At 37.5% G+C, this 18,364-nt stretch overlaps 1 protein-coding gene across 1 annotated transcript; it reads left to right on the forward strand.

The window, feature by feature from the left end:
- Positions 1-406: 406 nt before the first annotated feature.
- On the forward strand, positions 407-17,691 carry VCL (vinculin; the record flags this gene model as incomplete). The annotated part of the gene is made up of 12 exons (XM_009572466.1): positions 407-582; positions 1,802-1,992; positions 4,695-4,894; positions 5,408-5,536; positions 6,563-6,712; positions 7,276-7,384; positions 8,401-8,703; positions 9,285-9,409; positions 9,736-9,921; positions 15,303-15,506; positions 16,135-16,239; positions 16,962-17,691. Coding segments are annotated over 12 exons (2,025 nt in total), but the record flags the coding sequence as incomplete, so codon positions are not given.
- Between the last annotated feature and the right edge of the window lie 673 nt (positions 17,692-18,364).

Below are 18,364 nucleotides of genomic sequence, written 5' to 3' on the forward strand. Positions count from 1 at the left end.
ATATTATATATATCTCGAATGAAATGATAATGAAGCTTTTTAGGAAGAGCTCTGTAAAGAGTGCCACAAGGGCATCTGTTTTCATTTTTCTTCTGAAAGCCAAATAATGAGTCTCTAAAGCCACTAGTTAAATTTTACTTCTGAAAATACTGTTGGCAAATGTTGGGGAAAGAGAATGTAAAACCTTTGGGGAGACTTAATCTGTTTTGACATCTTTTTCAAAACAGAAAATCTGCCAGAGGATAGAAGAACTTCATGGTATCTAATAAACAGAAATTGCTTTTGAAAAGTATTTTCTGTTAAATAAAGTTTTGAAAGCTGTATTGATTTTTATTTTTGTTTAAAAGTCTCTATAGAAATAATATTACTGTTTATCTTCACTCGTACACAACTTCTTTCTGTAAAGAATTGGCTTGCGGATCCTAATGGGGGCAGTGAAGGAGAAGAACATATTCGGGGAATTATGGCTGAAGCAAGGAAAGTTGCAGAATTATGTGAGGAGCCGAAAGAAAGAGATGATATCCTTCGTTCCTTGGGGGAAATCTCTGCTTTGACGGCTAAGCTGTCAGATCTGCGGCGACAGTATGTACTAGTTTTATCACCATTAATTTGTTTGAATGATTTTCATTTGCAGTTCAAAGTGCTGAGCAAAATCAGAATATTGATGATGAATTGGGGAATATATTTTCCTCCAAGAACTGGGGATGGACATCTTATACTTCTAAGTTTCTATCCTGCATTTAGGAAAAATTGAATGCGAAGAATTGTTCTGTTCCTAGGGGGGGGGAAGCTAACTTTTTAACATCCTCTAAAAAATATAATTTATAGAATATGGTATCCTTTGTAATGCTTCAACCTAATGATTTCTTCCTCAAAGCCCAACTTGTACTATCTTCCTTTCTTCCCCCCACTCCCCAAAAACCAAAAAAAAAAGAGTAACTAGCATTGTATTATCTAGAAAATATTTTCTTTCCACTGCCTATGGAATATTTGACAGGCAAACCGAAGCCAAAAGTGAGCTCCTTTGTACTGTCAAAGCACTTCAAAGGAATGAGATAATGTGAAATTTAAGTTTGTTTATACAGACAAATGTCATCACTGTTTTTTGCTAAGCAGTTTACTAAATGGCGAGGTGGAATATCTAGCACTTCAATCAGTTTCAGTGTTCTAAGCTGTAACTGCAAACTATTCAGAAAACCCTGTTACTTTGGGTTCAGTGCTCAGCTGCAAATGATGTTTCTCTGTCAGTTTTGCAAAGAAGATGCTTGAGAATGAAAGTGGAGAAACAATTATTGTATAAATTGTGATCTTCATCTATGGCCAGTGGCAATATGGAGAAAAATATTTTTCTTTCTTCATTAGTTAGACACTTTAATCAAATTTTTCTTGAGATTTAGCTGCTGCAGGTCTTAATGTGCTACCTCTTTACAAGTTTATATATAGCCTTGGTTCTGTTGCTGCTTACTTTTCTGCTTGTAATCTGTGCGGCATTATTGCAGTTGCTCATAAGACAGCCATGAGTATGGTAAATCAAAGTCATACATCAGTATTATCAATGACAGTACCATGCCTTCCCCCACCTCAGTGCTGTGTTGAACCTATGATGTAATATCCAGGTGCCACAGCAGAGAAGTGTGAGGTGGGGATTTATGGATGACAGGTCTGCATTATTTGCTCTGAGACTCAAGTATCAAATTTAACCTTATTTAAAGAGATGAAGTGCCTTTCATTGTGTCGTCTTTCTGAATTTGGGATTAGCTGTAGATGATCTTTGTATGACTATACTTTTTTTAATCCTTAGTGGGAAAGGTGACTCTCCTGAGGCCCGTGCGTTGGCTAAACAAATAGCTACATCACTTCAGAATTTACAGTCCAAAACAAACAGGGCTGTAGCAAATACTAGGCCAGTTAAAGCAGCTGTCCATTTGGAGGGCAAGATTGAGCAAGCTCAGAGGTGGATAGACAATCCTACAGTTGCTGATCGGGGAGTAGGTAAGTGTTTCCATGTGTTCCTCCCCCCCAAGTTTTATGGTTAAATTTGTTAATAATTTTTATGACTGAAATTACTGCTCCTGGGATGCTGAGGATGCATGAAATCTCTTCACTGATGTGGAGACCTGCAGCTTGTGGCTGGAGATTTATAGCCAAGTCACGGCTGCAATATTATTGAGCCGAGTTGGCCCATGATTCTCTTTGTCTTCTGGAAAGAACAACTTTGGCAAAGAATAGGAGAACGTGTGCTATAGAACAGACAAACTTCAGACTGCTCCTTGCTCCTACTGTTACGCAAATATAGTATCTCAAATTTGAATTTATACCTACTCCAGTAAATTGAGTAATTAAGTCCTTTAGGGAGAAAAACATTCATAAACCTGACCTAAAAATACCACTTCTTGTATGGTTTCTGGGTTATCTGAGGAGAATGCTACTTCATCAAAGAGAAAAGTGATCTGAGAATCTGAGCATGCTATCAGCAGGCATATAATTATGGTTCAGGAGCTGCTCTATGGAGAGCTTATTGTAAACCATTTCTGAAATTTCTTGTTTAGCTTCTTCTGATGCTATTGCAAGTAGGTGGATGAAGCTTGAAAACTGGATTCAGTAGTTTTTTCCACAGCACTTAAGTCTGAGCACTGCAGTTATGTCTGAGCAGTGCAACTGATAAAGACGAGTGGAAACATGGCTTATGAGAAGTAGTATAACTGCAGACCTTTAATGTCTTTTCCTCATACGTTTCCCTGTCTCTCAGGATAACTTCTGTTGTGTGAATAACCAATGACAGATCCTTGAATTAAAGATTTAGTGGTGTTAATAGCTTGGACACTTGTGAAGTGCAAATTTATATGCAGTATTTTAAACAGAATAGTGGAGTTCCATGTTTTGACACTTTCTGATGAGCAAATTGCACATTGGTGACCAATGAGATGACCAAGAAGGCGGTAGATGGGTCTCATGAGATGTTTTGGCAGTGGCTGAAAACCTTCCTAATTTTGATATTTCTCTTGAACATAGTAGCCTGTGAGGTGGTTGGCTCAAAGAAGCACAAAACCTAAACTTCTTTTTTTTATTTTTAATTCGAAAGAAACAAAGGTAACTTAAATCCTGCCTGATGTCTGTAAGTGCCTAGTTAATCATGAGGCTTGCATACATACTGAAAGCTTGCTGAAGGAACTGAAGTTTCTCAACGCTGGATATATACTACAGAATTTAATCAATTGCTGTAGTAATACATACGACAAAAATGTGTGTAGAGATGCAATATGTTGCATGCCCCATAACTTCAATATTTCTAGTTTAATGAAGAAGAAATCTGGTTTAACATGATGTCATTGTTCAATTTGATCTTTTAAATGTTTTTCACTTGCATTGACCCTTGGCAAGGTGCTTATAGGAAAGGTATATTAAGAATATAAATCAGAATGTGCTCTTTTCAGTCTGGACAGCACTTATGGTAGAATTTGGCCTGGTATTTTCAGTGCTGTAGTAATGTGAAAATACTTCAGTGTTCTCTGCAGTAGTAACGACCACGTCACAAATAACTTGGTGTGTTTGCAGTTATCCCAGCTTCAACACAAACCTAGTTTTGAAGTAGCAAGGCAGAATGTGTATTTTACTTTATAAACACGTGAGCCACTTCAGTGGTGTTAGCTGCTACAAATATTTACATGCAGTCATATTATGAATCATCCTAGCTAAGTGATGGCTAAAGTAATTGGCAGATACAAACTAAGCAAATAGTATTTTGAAATACTAAACTGGTGTGTGAAGTGTACTTGCTTGGCTGCACTTGACTTATGCAAAACAATGATTAAAAAATATCTTGGGACAGTCCAACAGCACCAAACTTAGCTACACTAATAAGCTTTCTAAAATGATGGTGGCAGTGCTGAGTGATTCTTTGGATAGTCAGGTCCTGTGACAACTTTCTACTAAGTAGTTTTGAGCTTGATCGTGAACTTGCATTACTTGTGTGTTAGCATTGCCTTAAAATGATTCTTCAGTAGGTCTTTGAAGGACCTAATATACGATCACTTCCTTTAAAAGAAGAATACTATTGTATTGAGGAGCATGTTCTTGTGAAAGAACAGGAAGCTTCTGTAAGTGAATGAAGGAAATCACTCACACTAAAAATAAATTTTTTTTACAGAAAAACTTTTGAAACACTGTGGAAGCTTTATAAGGATTTCCTCCCCCCCACCCCCGACACTTGACACTTCTTACACATAATTTCTGGAATCCTGGGAGAGGGTATTCTGCTTTTTCATTTATGTTTTCTACTTGGCTTTTCTCCCCCTCTTCCTGCTCATCTTCTAATGTCTTGTAATGATGTGAAGATGAATTGCAGTACTTGGAATTTGCAAGTGCTTTCTATTGGAGTCAACAGATTAGTTATGTAGGAATACCTGACAGCTGTAATGGTTAACTTCTGTCGGGCCACCCTAGTTAAAAAAGATGCATCTCTAGCCAGAGTTGCTGTAATAAGCAAAAAGAAACTGGTGAGAGTTTAATTCCTCTATGGGTTTGAACTGCAATTGCTTAATGATAAACTGCAGAAGATGCTTTCCATTGCCTAGAAAGGTGTTCTTAAAAACCCAAGAATTCTGAAATGTCACTTACTTCATAGTGCATCTGATTTATGCTTTCAATTTTGTGTTCCACTATATGTTAATGCAATGTGACTTCTTCCACTGTAGGCCAGGCAGCAATTCGGGGTCTGGTTGCAGAAGGTCGTCGTTTAGCCAATGTTATGATGGGACCTTATCGTCAAGACCTGCTTGCCAAGTGTGACCGTGTAGACCAGCTGGCTGCTCAGCTAGCTGACCTTGCAGCAAGAGGGGAGGGAGAATCTCCTCAGGCCAGGGCAATTGCTGCTCAGCTTCAGGACTCACTGAAGGTAGAAGTCTGCTCTTGTGTGGTGAAATGCATGATATGCTGAAGTACTTGCACTCCTCTGATAAAGTGTTTGTGTATGGGAGGCATCAATAAAAACAAAAAGAAGTGCAGCAAAAAAACTCGTTGGTTTAGCTGAGATGCTTAAAGTAAACTTTCTACAAAGTCCTTGATATCACGGTGTAGGGATTAATTCCAAATGAACAATTTAGAAAATAAAAACAGTCTCATTTTAAAAGAAAATAGTATGCTAGCATTGCAAATTTGAGGGGCAAGGTCTCAAATCGTGCTCTTCATAGCTTCTGATGCTGCTTCAAGGAGTGGTATGTAAGCTTCTGGTATTTCAAATTATGTAAAAAGTGATTCATTGATAATGCTTTTAAGATCATTTTATCTTAATGGCTGCCATTGTAATGGGCTTTTTTTTTTTTTTTTGCAAGAGGAGGTTGTATGGATTTGTATCCCTACAAACTTAATATTCCTGTATCATGTGCTAATAATTTTGCTTTCTTTTAAGGATCTTAAAACACGGATGCAAGAGGCAATGACCCAAGAGGTTTCTGATGTTTTTAGTGACACCACAACTCCTATTAAATTATTAGCAGTAGCAGCCACTGCTCCTTCTGATGCTCCCAATAGAGATGAGGCAAGTGTACCCAGGTGGTCTTTTTCCCATGTGAAGCTTCAGTTATTGTTTAATTTTACCTGAATTGGTGTTTTGAAAAATGAATCAGTTTTTTTTTTTTTTCCTCAAGCTTGTGATACATGTTTATTAATTCTGACAGTGTAATGATTGTCATGCAAATTTCTCTGGATTCTTGAAGATGGCAAATCCTTCTGTATATGCCTGGAAACTGTATTGTCCCTGACTTCAATAAATGGCAAAGATTTCTCCCTGTGATGTTTGTACCATGTTGCCTTCGGCAATGCTAAAAACTCTTGTGCAAAAATCACTGACACACTGGTTAGTGGATTGTATATCTCGACATTATATAAGCTGATTAAAATAGTCAAATTCATGCCAAGATTGATCAACAGATTTAACCTGTGCTCTTGCTGTGTAATGTTTCCTGTACTTCAAAGCTACTGGCTGCATGTGAAGTATCTAAAACTCTGTGGCTGGCAGCTCTGTTTGGCTAGTTGATTTGAACGTGATCAAAATGATTCCTAAGGCCTTGGGGAATTTAGTTTTATGATAGGATAGGTTTTTGTCAAAGTATTCTGTGCCTTGAATAACTAAGGACTGTGGAAGGAGGGATTTTTTTTTTCCAATGTGAAGCTTCAATTTTTAGGGTAAAACCCCATATTTATCTTCCAGATATAGTTACTTTTGGATTATGGGTTTGAAGATTAATGTCTATGAGCTAAAATAGTTTTAAGACAGTATTTGTTACAGCAGTAGTCATCAGGAATTTGTGTACTTAATACCTCAAAGCTATAAAGTGTGGTAGTATCCTTTGTTGCCCTGATGAGTTAGTAAAGAACAAAGTCCAGTAATGTAAAGATTAAAAAAATGAAATAGCTTCAAAGCTTCTGTGTCCTGTTGCATCCTCTCAGGAGATGCATTAAGTGTGAATGTTATCAAGGTGTCTCGGGTATTTGACACTTTGAAATTATGTATTCTTTAGGGAAGTTAGGCTTTTTTAATATGCTTTTCTATTCTGACAACTAGGTGTTTGATGAAAGAGCAGCAAACTTTGAAAACCATGCTGCTAGGCTGGGAGCTACAGCAGAAAAAGCAGCTGCAGTTGGAACTGCGAATAAAACTACTGTGGAGGGCATTCAAGCAACAGTGAAATCAGCAAGGGAACTCACCCCACAGGTTTGCTTCCTTAGTCTCAAAGGGCTATTAAAAGGGCTGGGGGTGACTTCTGTGGAATTTTCTTTATGCCTCTGCTATCAGAGAAAGATGTTAATACCAGCAAGGAACATAGTGCTGACACTTGAAAGGAGAATGGCAAATATTTGTGTATATGGTACCAAGTAGAATAAACGGATTAAATGACATCTTACTTTTCAACTTTTGGACAGAAGCATTAGTGACTTATCCTTGAAACAAAATTACTTTGAGGCTTAGTAAAATATGTAAGTGGAAAAAAATGCTCTTTTATGAACGTACTTGAGTGCTTTCAAGAAGTGTTTTAAAATGAAGACTTCTTGATGTATAAGCATGTAATTGAAGTTCCAGAAAAAAGTATTTTTGTCAACAAATTCCAGAAGCATTGTAAATCTTCAAGCAGCTAGATGTTGAACTAGAATTAATGAACTAGTGTTCCAAATGAGGAGCTATACATCCGGTCCTGAAAAACAAATGTATTTTCAGGAATATGTGTGATGTCGTTATATACTGATACTTCCATAATTAAAAATGTTTTCCATTGGCAGGTGGTATCAGCTGCTCGTATCCTCCTGAGAAATCCTGGAAATCAAGCTGCTTATGAACATTTTGAGACCATGAAAAACCAATGGATTGATAATGTAGAAAAAATGACAGGTAAAGTAGGAATTTTTGTTGAAGATTATACTTGTCGCTAACTAGCTGGTATAGATTTTTTTCCCCATTCTGTTTGGATTGATGAAACATGCATAAGAGTAATGACTCATTAAAAAGAAATTAAAGAGAGGTGGGAATGTGCTCTCTGACTCCAGAAATAGGTATATGTTACAGCATAAACAAAATACCTTGCTTCATAGGTGTTAATTTTGAGCTGCAGGGGAGCAAACTTGGCTTTAGTTCTTTTGTGGGAAAAACAGAATACCATTAATTTTTATTGCGATTGCTATTCTAGCAATATATCACTGTAGCAACTTGAGTTTTTTCTCTACATAATCCTGGCATGTTGAATGAGGACAAATAATTAAGTGGGGGCAAGAAAACATGTTTAAAATGATGTAACAGCTTGATGAAAGCAGTGAATAAAATAAAGCTAGTGATCCACTGAATCTTGCCGAGACATTTAAATCTTTCAGTCTTTCCAAAGTGCAGATCCTTTGAACTGGTCTGCTAATGTCCTGACTGTATAACTACTTCCTTCTCCATCCCCATAATTAAATTATAGGTATTTTAAATCTTACTGCCTTGTCACTATATATCATCCTTAAGTAAAAGCACAGCCAGAGGGCTATTTCCTTTTGAATGAATGGGAGAGGTACAAAAAGTACAAAGTGTCAAGAATATGCTTGAAGAAATTTGGTGGGAGGAAGGAAGCTCTGCTGCATATGCTGTGTAAGCCAGATCTTGACTCAAGCAATGTTCCATGGTAGATGACTAAGAGCTTGGAATGCCATTAGTGGGAGCAAGCCTGACCACGGTTACTGTGATAGAGGCACCACATAATCAGAAGTAAAACTGCAATAATACATTCGGTCTGATTTCCATGCCCCTTCTGCCCCTCCCCACCCCCCAGTTTGCAAATACTTACCTTTTTGGTTGTGAACAGTCTCTGGAATACCAAATATCCCTTTCCACAGATGAAACTAGAATGTTAATGTGTTTAACTTTTATTCTAGGCTTGGTGGATGAAGCCATTGATACTAAATCTCTGTTGGATGCATCAGAAGAGGCTATTAAGAAAGACCTTGATAAATGTAAAGTTGCGATGGCCAATATTCAACCTCAGATGCTGGTAGCTGGTGCCACCAGCATTGCTAGACGAGCAAACCGCATCCTACTGGTAGCAAAACGGGAGGTTGAAAATTCAGAAGACCCTAAATTCCGTGAGGCTGTTAAAGCAGCCTCTGATGAGCTAAGCAAAACTATATCGCCAATGGTAATGGATGCTAAAGCTGTAGCAGGAAACATTTCTGATCCTGGTAAGGATTCAGTCAGCTGATTTCAAATATATTTTTTACTGGGTGAAGATGATGTGAAGTAGTGCTTATTTGGTCTTGTACAGCTGTGTATCCCCTTTTATGCAGATTTTGTGTACACTTAGATCCCAGAATGGTGAAATCAAGGTCACACCCCTAACTGCTGAATCCTGCTCTTTTAAAATGCAATTAAAGACCTTTGGCATATTCAAGAGAAAAGGATTCAGCATTCTAGTTTATTACATGATTTCATAATCTTTATTAGAAGAAGTATTTGTCACTAGTTGTTAGTAGTACTACTTTATATAAGAAAATATTATCTAATTTCTTTTATTCTAAAAGTTGTTCTGGGAATTACTTTGGTTATTGATAGTGACTATTACCCAGCCCAGGCTTTATTTTATGCATGTTGCATATGACACTAACATTTCAAACATGTAAACATTTTGGTAGGTTTTAAACTTTTTTTTAATGTATGTATGTGTACTTGGCACAGTATGTTATAGAAGTAATTTTTTGGGGGTAGTGTTGCAGTTCTAAATATTACAATATGCTGTTAAACTAGTAATGGAATTTTTGTTCAGGTTTGCAGAAGAGTTTCTTGGATTCTGGATACAGAATTCTGGGAGCTGTGGCCAAAGTCAGAGAAGCTTTCCAGCCTCAGGAACCAGATTTTCCCCCTCCTCCTCCTGACCTTGAGCAGCTTCATGTAAGTGCAGCATGGTTTGTAATACAATACACAGTTGTCACTGACAACGTGTGGATTGCACACTGAAATTACTTGAGTATATTTTTATTCCTTAGAAATAAAATGCATTGTCTGGCCAGCCATGCATACAAGTAGCCTTAAGTCTAAAAAATACCAGTCCAGCTTTCAAAAGAAGAGATTAAAACATAGTATTTCTTTTAACACGGAGCACTTGAAAAACTGGAAAAAGGCATGAGCTCATGCAATCATGTCTTGCCATGACGCCATCCTTGACTCAATCTGTGTGCTATTTCATTGCACTGAATAAGGCTTTTTCCCTTCCTTAGCTGACTGATGAGCTTGCTCCTCCAAAACCACCACTTCCAGAAGGTGAGGTTCCCCCGCCCAGACCGCCACCACCTGAAGAAAAAGATGAAGAGTTCCCAGAGCAGAAAGCAGGAGAAGCTATTAATCAGCCGATGATGATGGCTGCTAGGCAGTTGCATGATGAAGCCCGGAAATGGTCTAGCAAGGTAAGAAGTTGTTACATGTGTCTTTCGCTAAACGGAAATTTTTTTTTTTTTTTAAATCAGTGTGTTTGGTCCAAAGTCAGTTGTCTCAATGACAGAGAATAGTCTTTTATAGATCAAGTAGTAAAAACACAGCTGTAGGAGGAATTAGAAACCCTTTCAAGTTCGGAGTGAACTAGAGTCAACTGTTCTAATACTCAGAATTGCCAGAATGCTTTATTAACATACCTCTGTAAACACAAACGTGCCTTGTAAGCTAAGCTGTTTGTGATCCTTGATGCTAGTATTGCCTAGAGAGCCACTAATACTTATGCCTTTCTAGGCTGACAAGCTGATTGCTATATTTAAGTGGCTTTTGAAAAGTCTGTATGGATGTTGCAGATGCCAGCTGCAGGAATCATGAGCTGGTTTGTCTTAATTCTGGAAGGAGCTGCAAGTTACTTTGCAGTTAATCTGGTGCATTTATGATTGGAAAAGTGACCATATATAGATGGCCTGGTCTCATTCTTTTTTGTACTGAGTCACACTCACTATCAAGGCCAAAATCCTTCATTTCCTTACCATTTCAGTGCTATGACAAAGCAGTGTGAACTCATTAGTCTTATAAATACTAACATAACTTTTCTGCTTTCCCCCTTTTTTTCCCCAAAGAGCTACAGTTTTCCTCTAGCAGCAACTGAGTAAACTGAGATTTAGGCTTCTGCAGGTATAAATTAAAGATCAGAATTTGGCTTTTAAAATCTCCACTTTTTTTCTCCACCAAATTAAATGGTGAATGAGAAGATAAACTTGAATAGCTTACAGAATCAATTTCAGTGCTTTGTGCTTAAGGAACATCTGTTTTGGAAGTACAGATAAAATACAAAAGAAATCCTGCAAATCTGTTTGAGTGTCTCTTCCATAAAATGAAAAACTCTATTTTCCCCCCCCACTTCTGGATATACCAAATACAGATTTGTATTACTAAAGGGATAGTACTGGAATGTAGTAGTCATCTCAGAAGATAGTTTTGAGGCCAAAAACCTTAATTTCAGCTTCCTAAAAGTGTTTTGATGTTTGAATCCCAAAATGGTAACTTAACAATACACATAATAAAATGCTTTCACTATATCCTAAATTATCTATATATACTATATACATTCTAATTTAAATCATGCAACTGACAAAATATTTATTTATTTATTTATCAAAGCCAAGCAGCAGACCTTAAAACTCCTTGCTGATTATGAAAGAGCTCTAAGCTTAGTGTATTTAGATTACAAAACACTGTTTTCATTGCTGTTTCTTTAATTTGAGACCAACAAACAGTAAGTTAGCCTAGCATTTGTCCTTCTAATTCTTTTTTAGCTGTCCCATTTTAGCAATAAGAGTACAGTTATTCTGACAGTATGTTTTTTGGGAGGAAGTCTGAAAAACATTTTTGTAGTCTCTGAAGTCACTTATTGGGTGGAAGAGGGATTGATGGACAGTGCTACTGAGGAATACGGATTAGACCTGGAAAGACGGAAATATAAGGTCTTGCTCCTACTAAATCACAATAGACTGCGTCAACTGTCTTCTGCTTTTTTTCCCCCAATTACATTAGACTACTGGTACTACTTATGCTTATCGGGGGGACAAGTACTTAGTATTTAAAAATTTTTGATAACATTCTTCATCCTTGCAATATTTAAAATTGATTTGTTTTTTCTTCTTTACAAAAACTCCTCTTCACTGAGTGGATTCTGGGCTTTTATGTACTCCATTTTTCTCATGGAGCACAAACTGAACAGTCTTTATTGCTTTAGCTTTCCCTGCTTTTTGGCCTCGTTTGGATAAATCAGAGTGAGGGATATTTGGAAACTTTTCATTAGATTAAGACTTAAATAGAAGTTGTCTTTGAAGATGAGTTGATTTGGCAGTATATAAAAGTTACAACTTCCTTCCAAAACTTCTGTGTGTTTTCATTGGTGTAGATGTTTTTCTATAAAAGGCCATATCTTAAGCAAAACACAGTTGAAAATGCATAGTTTTTGGTAAGGGTAGTTTGACTTTTATCACACTTGGCTTTAGTCAAAGAAATACAGGTAGTAAACTTGTAGAATATTTTTGTATTGAAATGCTGCTGTATTATAAATGCCTGTATTGTTATACCACTTACCTCTTCTTTGTGATCTACCCTAACACAATATATTTCCTTGAATCCTCTTTTTTTTTTTTTTTTAAGGTAATGGATACAACATATTGTGGCAAAGCAGTATCATATGCTTCATAATCCTCTTATTCTACTAATTCTGTTTCAGTCTTTTTTAAGAACTGTAATATTCACAGCATTCATAACATTCAGCATCACTTCCTGTTTTCATAACCCGCTTTTGTTCTTTTTCATGTTATCTGTGGTACTTCAATACTCAATTCTACAGTGTCCCCCACCCCACCTTTTTTTTTTCCCCCTCTACAGCAAGCAGCATCAGTGGTTTTTCTGTGATCCAGCTGCTATCTCTTCTTATCACTTATATGTGAACAGGCTTCCATAGAAGGCTTTCTATCTGCACAAATACCACAGTCATCAGCTGCTGTGCCTGCTTCTACGCAGTTGAAACGGCTTTCATTGAAACAGAAAATCCATTCATTTCACCACTGTCTTGCCAGAAGAATGTTGTTCTGCAAGTCAGCCTCTGTCTGTAGAAGCTGTATGCTCAGATGAAGAATGCTGCTGCATCTTTGAATTGTAACTTCTTAATATTTTTGGTATCTTTGGTTCACAGGTGAAATGTTTGTTTCCTTCTGCTGATCTTGTATCCCTTCCCCTCCTCCCTCTGACCTGATCCTAGAGCTGTCTTGTCAGATCCTGAGAGACCAAGAGGATGTTTTGGTCACTAAAACAGCTCAGTTCATGCTCTTCTACCAAATTCTGCTTCTCATACTAACTGTCCCCTGTTTCTCCACCCTTGCTGCCACCTGCAAAGCCTGATGTGACTGTGATTAATGAAGCGGCTGAGGCTGGTGTAGATGTAGATGAGGAGGATGATGCAGATGTTGAATTCACTCTCCCCTCTGACATTGAAGATGATTACGAGCCTGAGCTGCTGTTAATGCCAACCAATCAGCCTGTTAACCAGCCCATTCTGGCTGCTGCTCAGTCTCTACATCGGGAAGCAACCAAGTGGTCTAGTAAGGTACTCCTGAGTCTCCCCGGGGACTGATCCGTGTGCATCCAGCCATTTGGAACGCTGACACATTTGCATCACTCTTGATCCCTGCTAGGCCCCGCCATTCTGAATGAATGCACTTCATTTTAAGGACTGAGAGTGGCTTCACAAGTTTGCTAGATCTGTTTGTCAGTGCTGGATTGAAGCTTGATTTGAGTCACTTATTAATATTTAAAGGCTTCCTCTCCCTTTGCATCTGCCTGTTCTTCTTTGTTATACCAGTTTTCAAATTGTAGTAGGGGTTGTCTTCCTTCCCCCCCTGTTCTTTTTGCCATTCATTTGGGCTACCTGGGAAGCCATGGTTAATGGTTTCTTAATGACTTCCAGATACAGCAAAGTGTACAGCGTTCAAGAAGTCATTTAATGTGTCTATTGTGCTTTGCCTCCATTGATGCCATCAATTAGAATACCTTCCAACAAGGAATGGCTTTGTATGGCAGTGTTTATCAAAGAGGACTGACTGTCTGCTGGCTTGCACTTGGCTGTATTGCAAATGCTGGTCTTGAGAGAGTTCTTTTATGAAGAAGGTGCACTGAATGCTGTTAGCTGTTGAATTGAGATTGTGTTTATATGAAACTAGTGGAAATCTAACATGAGGTTCAGACATTCACAAGTAGCCTGTCTCTTCTGTCTAAGCACAAATGTTTGCAAGACTGGTCACTTTTTGTAGCATGCTGCAAAAAATAAGGTTGGTGTCCCATAACAAAGGTTAGGGGGGTGTGTGTATGTGTGTGTATGTATGTGTGTGTATATATTTACATAGATAGATATACTAAACTATTTTAATAAAAAGGGCTTTAAAAATGTTCTTGTCCTTTTCAGATTCTGATGCTTGGATAACTTGTTAGAGGGCTTCGTAAATGACACTGGTCCTAATTTCTTGATCCTTCTACGTGAAAACATGGAAAAGCTTTGTGTTATGTCATTTGCATCCTAACTGGTTATACTAGCAAACTGTTTAGCTATTAGGTCACGGTAACGAATAGTTCAGCTTTTTGTGTCACCTGTATCTGTAAAATATCTGGGATATCTTCTTGAATTTGCTCGCAGTGAGTCACGGAAGTATGTGCACAGGGATAGAGATTACATTTGCTAAGTTGGGTTCTCACTGTGTACTCTTTGCTCTGAACTTCATCGGTCATTGATTTTGGAATTATACTGAGGAAGGAGTGTGCTAATACTTAAACTCACTCTGCTAATATTTCATCCACACAATAGGAATGCTTCATGGCACCAAATACTTCGCTTCTGTCTAACAACTTTCTACAAAGGTGAATCTAAATATACTAACAGACTACTAACAATTCATCATCTAGGTCTGCTTTTTCTTGCACTAGGTTTCTCTCTGGAACAGTGTATAAGAAATGGTTTTGCCTTGGTCATACTTAATTCACATGTTTCATTCTCAGAAATCATTCTCAGAAGTATTTCTGTGACTGTAATTTTTGATGTACTTAATACAAGAAATCTGGTTTTTAAAGTAATAAATATTACTAGATTATCTTTTGAACTATCAAGTTGTTCTCTCCTGGAAGCTTTATTTTAAAGAGAGAGATTTTGTCAAAAAGGAAGATTTATCTTCAAGAAATAACTTTAAAAAAAAGGAAAAGTAATAGTTGCATCTCATTTCCACGTTACCAGTGACAAAAGTTTTGTAAGTCACAGATTCTCTTCCATTTGTCCTTCAGCATTTTAGCAGCATAGCTGATGCTTTAACAACTTCAGTTTCAGATGCCACTGACAATCTTATGCTCGAATGTTATGGCTACACTATTTAACTTAATTAGTGCTATTTGGTTTAACAAGCTATTTAGCACACTTTTTTTTTAATTTAAAAGAAAGACTTTTTTGGGAAATCTGGAATTTCAAATGCTAATAACATGCTTTATCTTAAAACCTAGCCAGCAGAGCAGTAGCTCTCGTTCCATGGACAAACTAACACTTTTCTTTACCACTTCTTTTCCAGTTTTGAAGCGAACTTTTTTCCTGAGTGTTAGGAAGAAAAATGTCAGAAACATATAATTAGTACAGATCTTCCCTGTTCCTTCAAGAAACCTCTTCTGTGTTCACAAATGGTTCTTCCATCCTTAACTTCTTGAAAGGGTTGCTACCAAAATGTAGACTGCTGTTCGGTCGTGACTTCTGTGAAGCTTCTGTCCTGGCATGAACACTAACTCACGTTGTTCTCTTCAGGGTAACGACATCATTGCTGCTGCTAAACGAATGGCACTGCTAATGGCAGAGATGTCGCGCCTGGTGAGAGGAGGTAGTGGAAACAAGCGTGCTCTTATTCAGTGTGCAAAAGATATTGCTAAGGCATCAGATGAAGTCACTCGATTGGCCAAAGAGGTGGCAAAGCAGTGCACTGACAAGCGCATTAGAACAAACCTCTTACAGGTAATGAGTTAACTTGTAAATGCCTCAAATGCTTTTTTCTCTGTTCCTTTCTTAGTGTGAGTGAGCACAGGAGTTGTGGCAGTAAATCATGTGTATCTTTCCTTGGCTTGTAAAGTTTTGTCTAGTTCTATGTCTGTTCTTAGATCCCATGGTCATATATATTCTGTAAAGTCAGGATTTGTTTACAGGTGAGTGGAAGATGCTAGTGTCCAGAGAGGTTTTGAAAAATACTGTGCTATGAACACTGGTCTGTCCTAAGTCTGCATTCCTTTGTATATCATCTACTCATTCCTTTGTATCAAAGAATAGTAGCGGAAATACAACACTCCTTAGTTTTTCAGTCTCAGCCAAATATACATCATCCCATTCCTAACCAAGCAGACCCTTGAGGAATATCTGGAGGAAAGGAAAAATATTGGCTCCATCCCAAAAATTCCCAAAGCAAGTAAAATAAGATTCAAGTATCCTACCAATATTTGTCAGAAAATCTTGAAGGTTTTAAGATCTCTTCTATACTTGTTCCTTATCTAATAGTAAAACAAAATCAAAAAAATTATCTGAAAAAATAATAGATAATGTATTGGTTCCGTTTACAATGTGAAGTGGTTTTTTTATCCCCATTCCTTAGGTCTGTGAGCGAATCCCAACCATCAGTACGCAACTCAAAATTCTTTCCACTGTCAAAGCTACCATGCTGGGCAGAACTAATATCAGCGATGAAGAGTCAGAACAGGTAAGAAGTGTAAAAATTGACGGTAGTGTGGAATTGTTGATCAGTTTTATGGGGAAAAATATACAATAGGTAATATCAGATGTGTTCTGGGAACTCAATGTTTGGAAGCTTACCTCAGCTGTTTAGTGAAAAAAAATTTTAGTATGGCATCTTGGTATCTGGCTCAAAAACTACAGTTTAATAGAGGAACATCAATCCTTCCCAAGCCAAAAAGCTCCTTTGGTTCAAATTTTTATATGAACAACTTCTTGATCTCCTTGACTTAACAGTAAAAAGCGAGCTAACAAAAGAACTTGCTTCTACAAATACAGCAGGTTTGACATTGGAGGAGTAGTATCACCCTCTGGTGGATTGTAGTGAAAATACTTACTCTCCAGCAACATCTTGAGTACTTGTCTTGCAGTTCTGTTAGCTTCCAATGCATGTTTTCAGTTGGAATCCTGCAGTTCTGGCTTCTGAGAGAGATTATTCTAGTTTGAGACACTAAGCTTTTATTCACATTTTGCACAAATATACAGTGAGAAATGGGAAGGTCTTGTGAGTCAGGATAACACTTGCTAGTTTGAAGAGACTACTTGTTTCATTTACTTTTTCATAGTTTAAGTCAGCAATCGACTGACTTAATGCTTGCACTGGGAGTCCTCATGCATAATGGGTTTCCATGCTACTGTCCTAAACATGGTATTTACTAATACATTGGAAATTTTTCTTTTTCTTGACAGGCAACTGAGATGTTGGTTCATAATGCCCAGAATCTCATGCAGTCTGTGAAGGAAACTGTGAGAGAAGCTGAAGCAGCATCTATTAAGATAAGAACAGATGCTGGATTCACTCTTCGCTGGGTCAGAAAGACCCCATGGTATCAGTAAACACTTGGCACATAAGTATTGTTTTCTGTAACATAAAATACCTTTTTTTGGAAACAGAAGAGATATATTGACAGCAAAAGGTGCTGTATACATGAGCTTAAGATTACCTTATGCTAATGCCCCATTCTAAGGGTATGAGTTATAAGAGAATGCATTTCAAATGTCTTCGGAATGCATTTGATATCAAACACCTCAAAATTGCTTCCAATAGTAGACAGTTCTTATCCTTTTTTTTTTTGCTTTTGAAGATTCTTTTCATGAATTCTGTACTCCCAGAAGCACATTTCATTTATGCACTGTATATTCCAGTAGTTTCCATGTGATGATATAAAACATGGACCTCACTTTAAGCTTGTGTTGAGAGTCTAGGACACTATTGGTTACTTGGCAGTTTTTCTGTATCAATGATTATCCCTACAACATTCAACTTTTCAACAGGATTTTAGCTGGCTGTTCTTAAACCATGCAGAAATGATGGAAGGTGTGGGGGTTTTAGTTAAAAGGGCAGGCAGCAGAACAGTTGTAAATTGACAATTTGAAATTCCATGTCTGAAATGATGTTTTTTTGCTTTTGATTTTTGCCTGGCAACAGTATTTTAACAAAAACTGGAGCTGTCTTTGTCACCCTCCTGTCACCCTGTAGTAGGTAGGCATTCCAGAACTCTTGTACTGTACTGAAATGCTTTGGAGTGGATGTTAGTGGCACACTGCTGACAGCTTGAGCCTTACAGCCGGAGACCTTAAATCACGGAACTCGTTCCTTCTTGCTCAATTCGGTAATGTATTGAGCTGAAAAATCCTGGTTCTCTTAAGCTAGCTGCATGTCCAGGACCAGAAAATGCCACATGCTGGCTCTTTCCTTTTGAAAACCAAATGAGCACATGCAATTATTCTTTTTTCCCTCTTCCCTCCATCTAATGTTATTCCAGCCACTCAAGGTGGAAATTAAAAGATAAAGATATTCAATTAAAAAAGACCTTTTGCTTCACTGCCCTTGTTTCCAACAATGCATAAGCTTTTTGAAACCCAAGCACTGCAGGGACATGAAACCCTTTTTAGGTAGCCTGATGGCTACCAGTAAACAGTGGTTCCTAATGCTAAACATATTAGGGTATTTTTACTGTTTTTGATGTTTGGAGGCTCAAAATCTTTTTTCAAGTTCTAGTAATAGTGAATTGGATGAAGTGTTACTGTATCTTTAAAGAAAAACAAAACCAAACAAAACCACAACAATAAAAACCCAAAAAATCCCCCCA

Source organism: Fulmarus glacialis, unplaced genomic scaffold (genome assembly GCF_000690835.1).
Source record: "Fulmarus glacialis isolate BGI_N327 unplaced genomic scaffold, ASM69083v1 scaffold12652, whole genome shotgun sequence".
NCBI lineage: Eukaryota > Metazoa > Chordata > Aves > Procellariiformes > Procellariidae > Fulmarus > Fulmarus glacialis.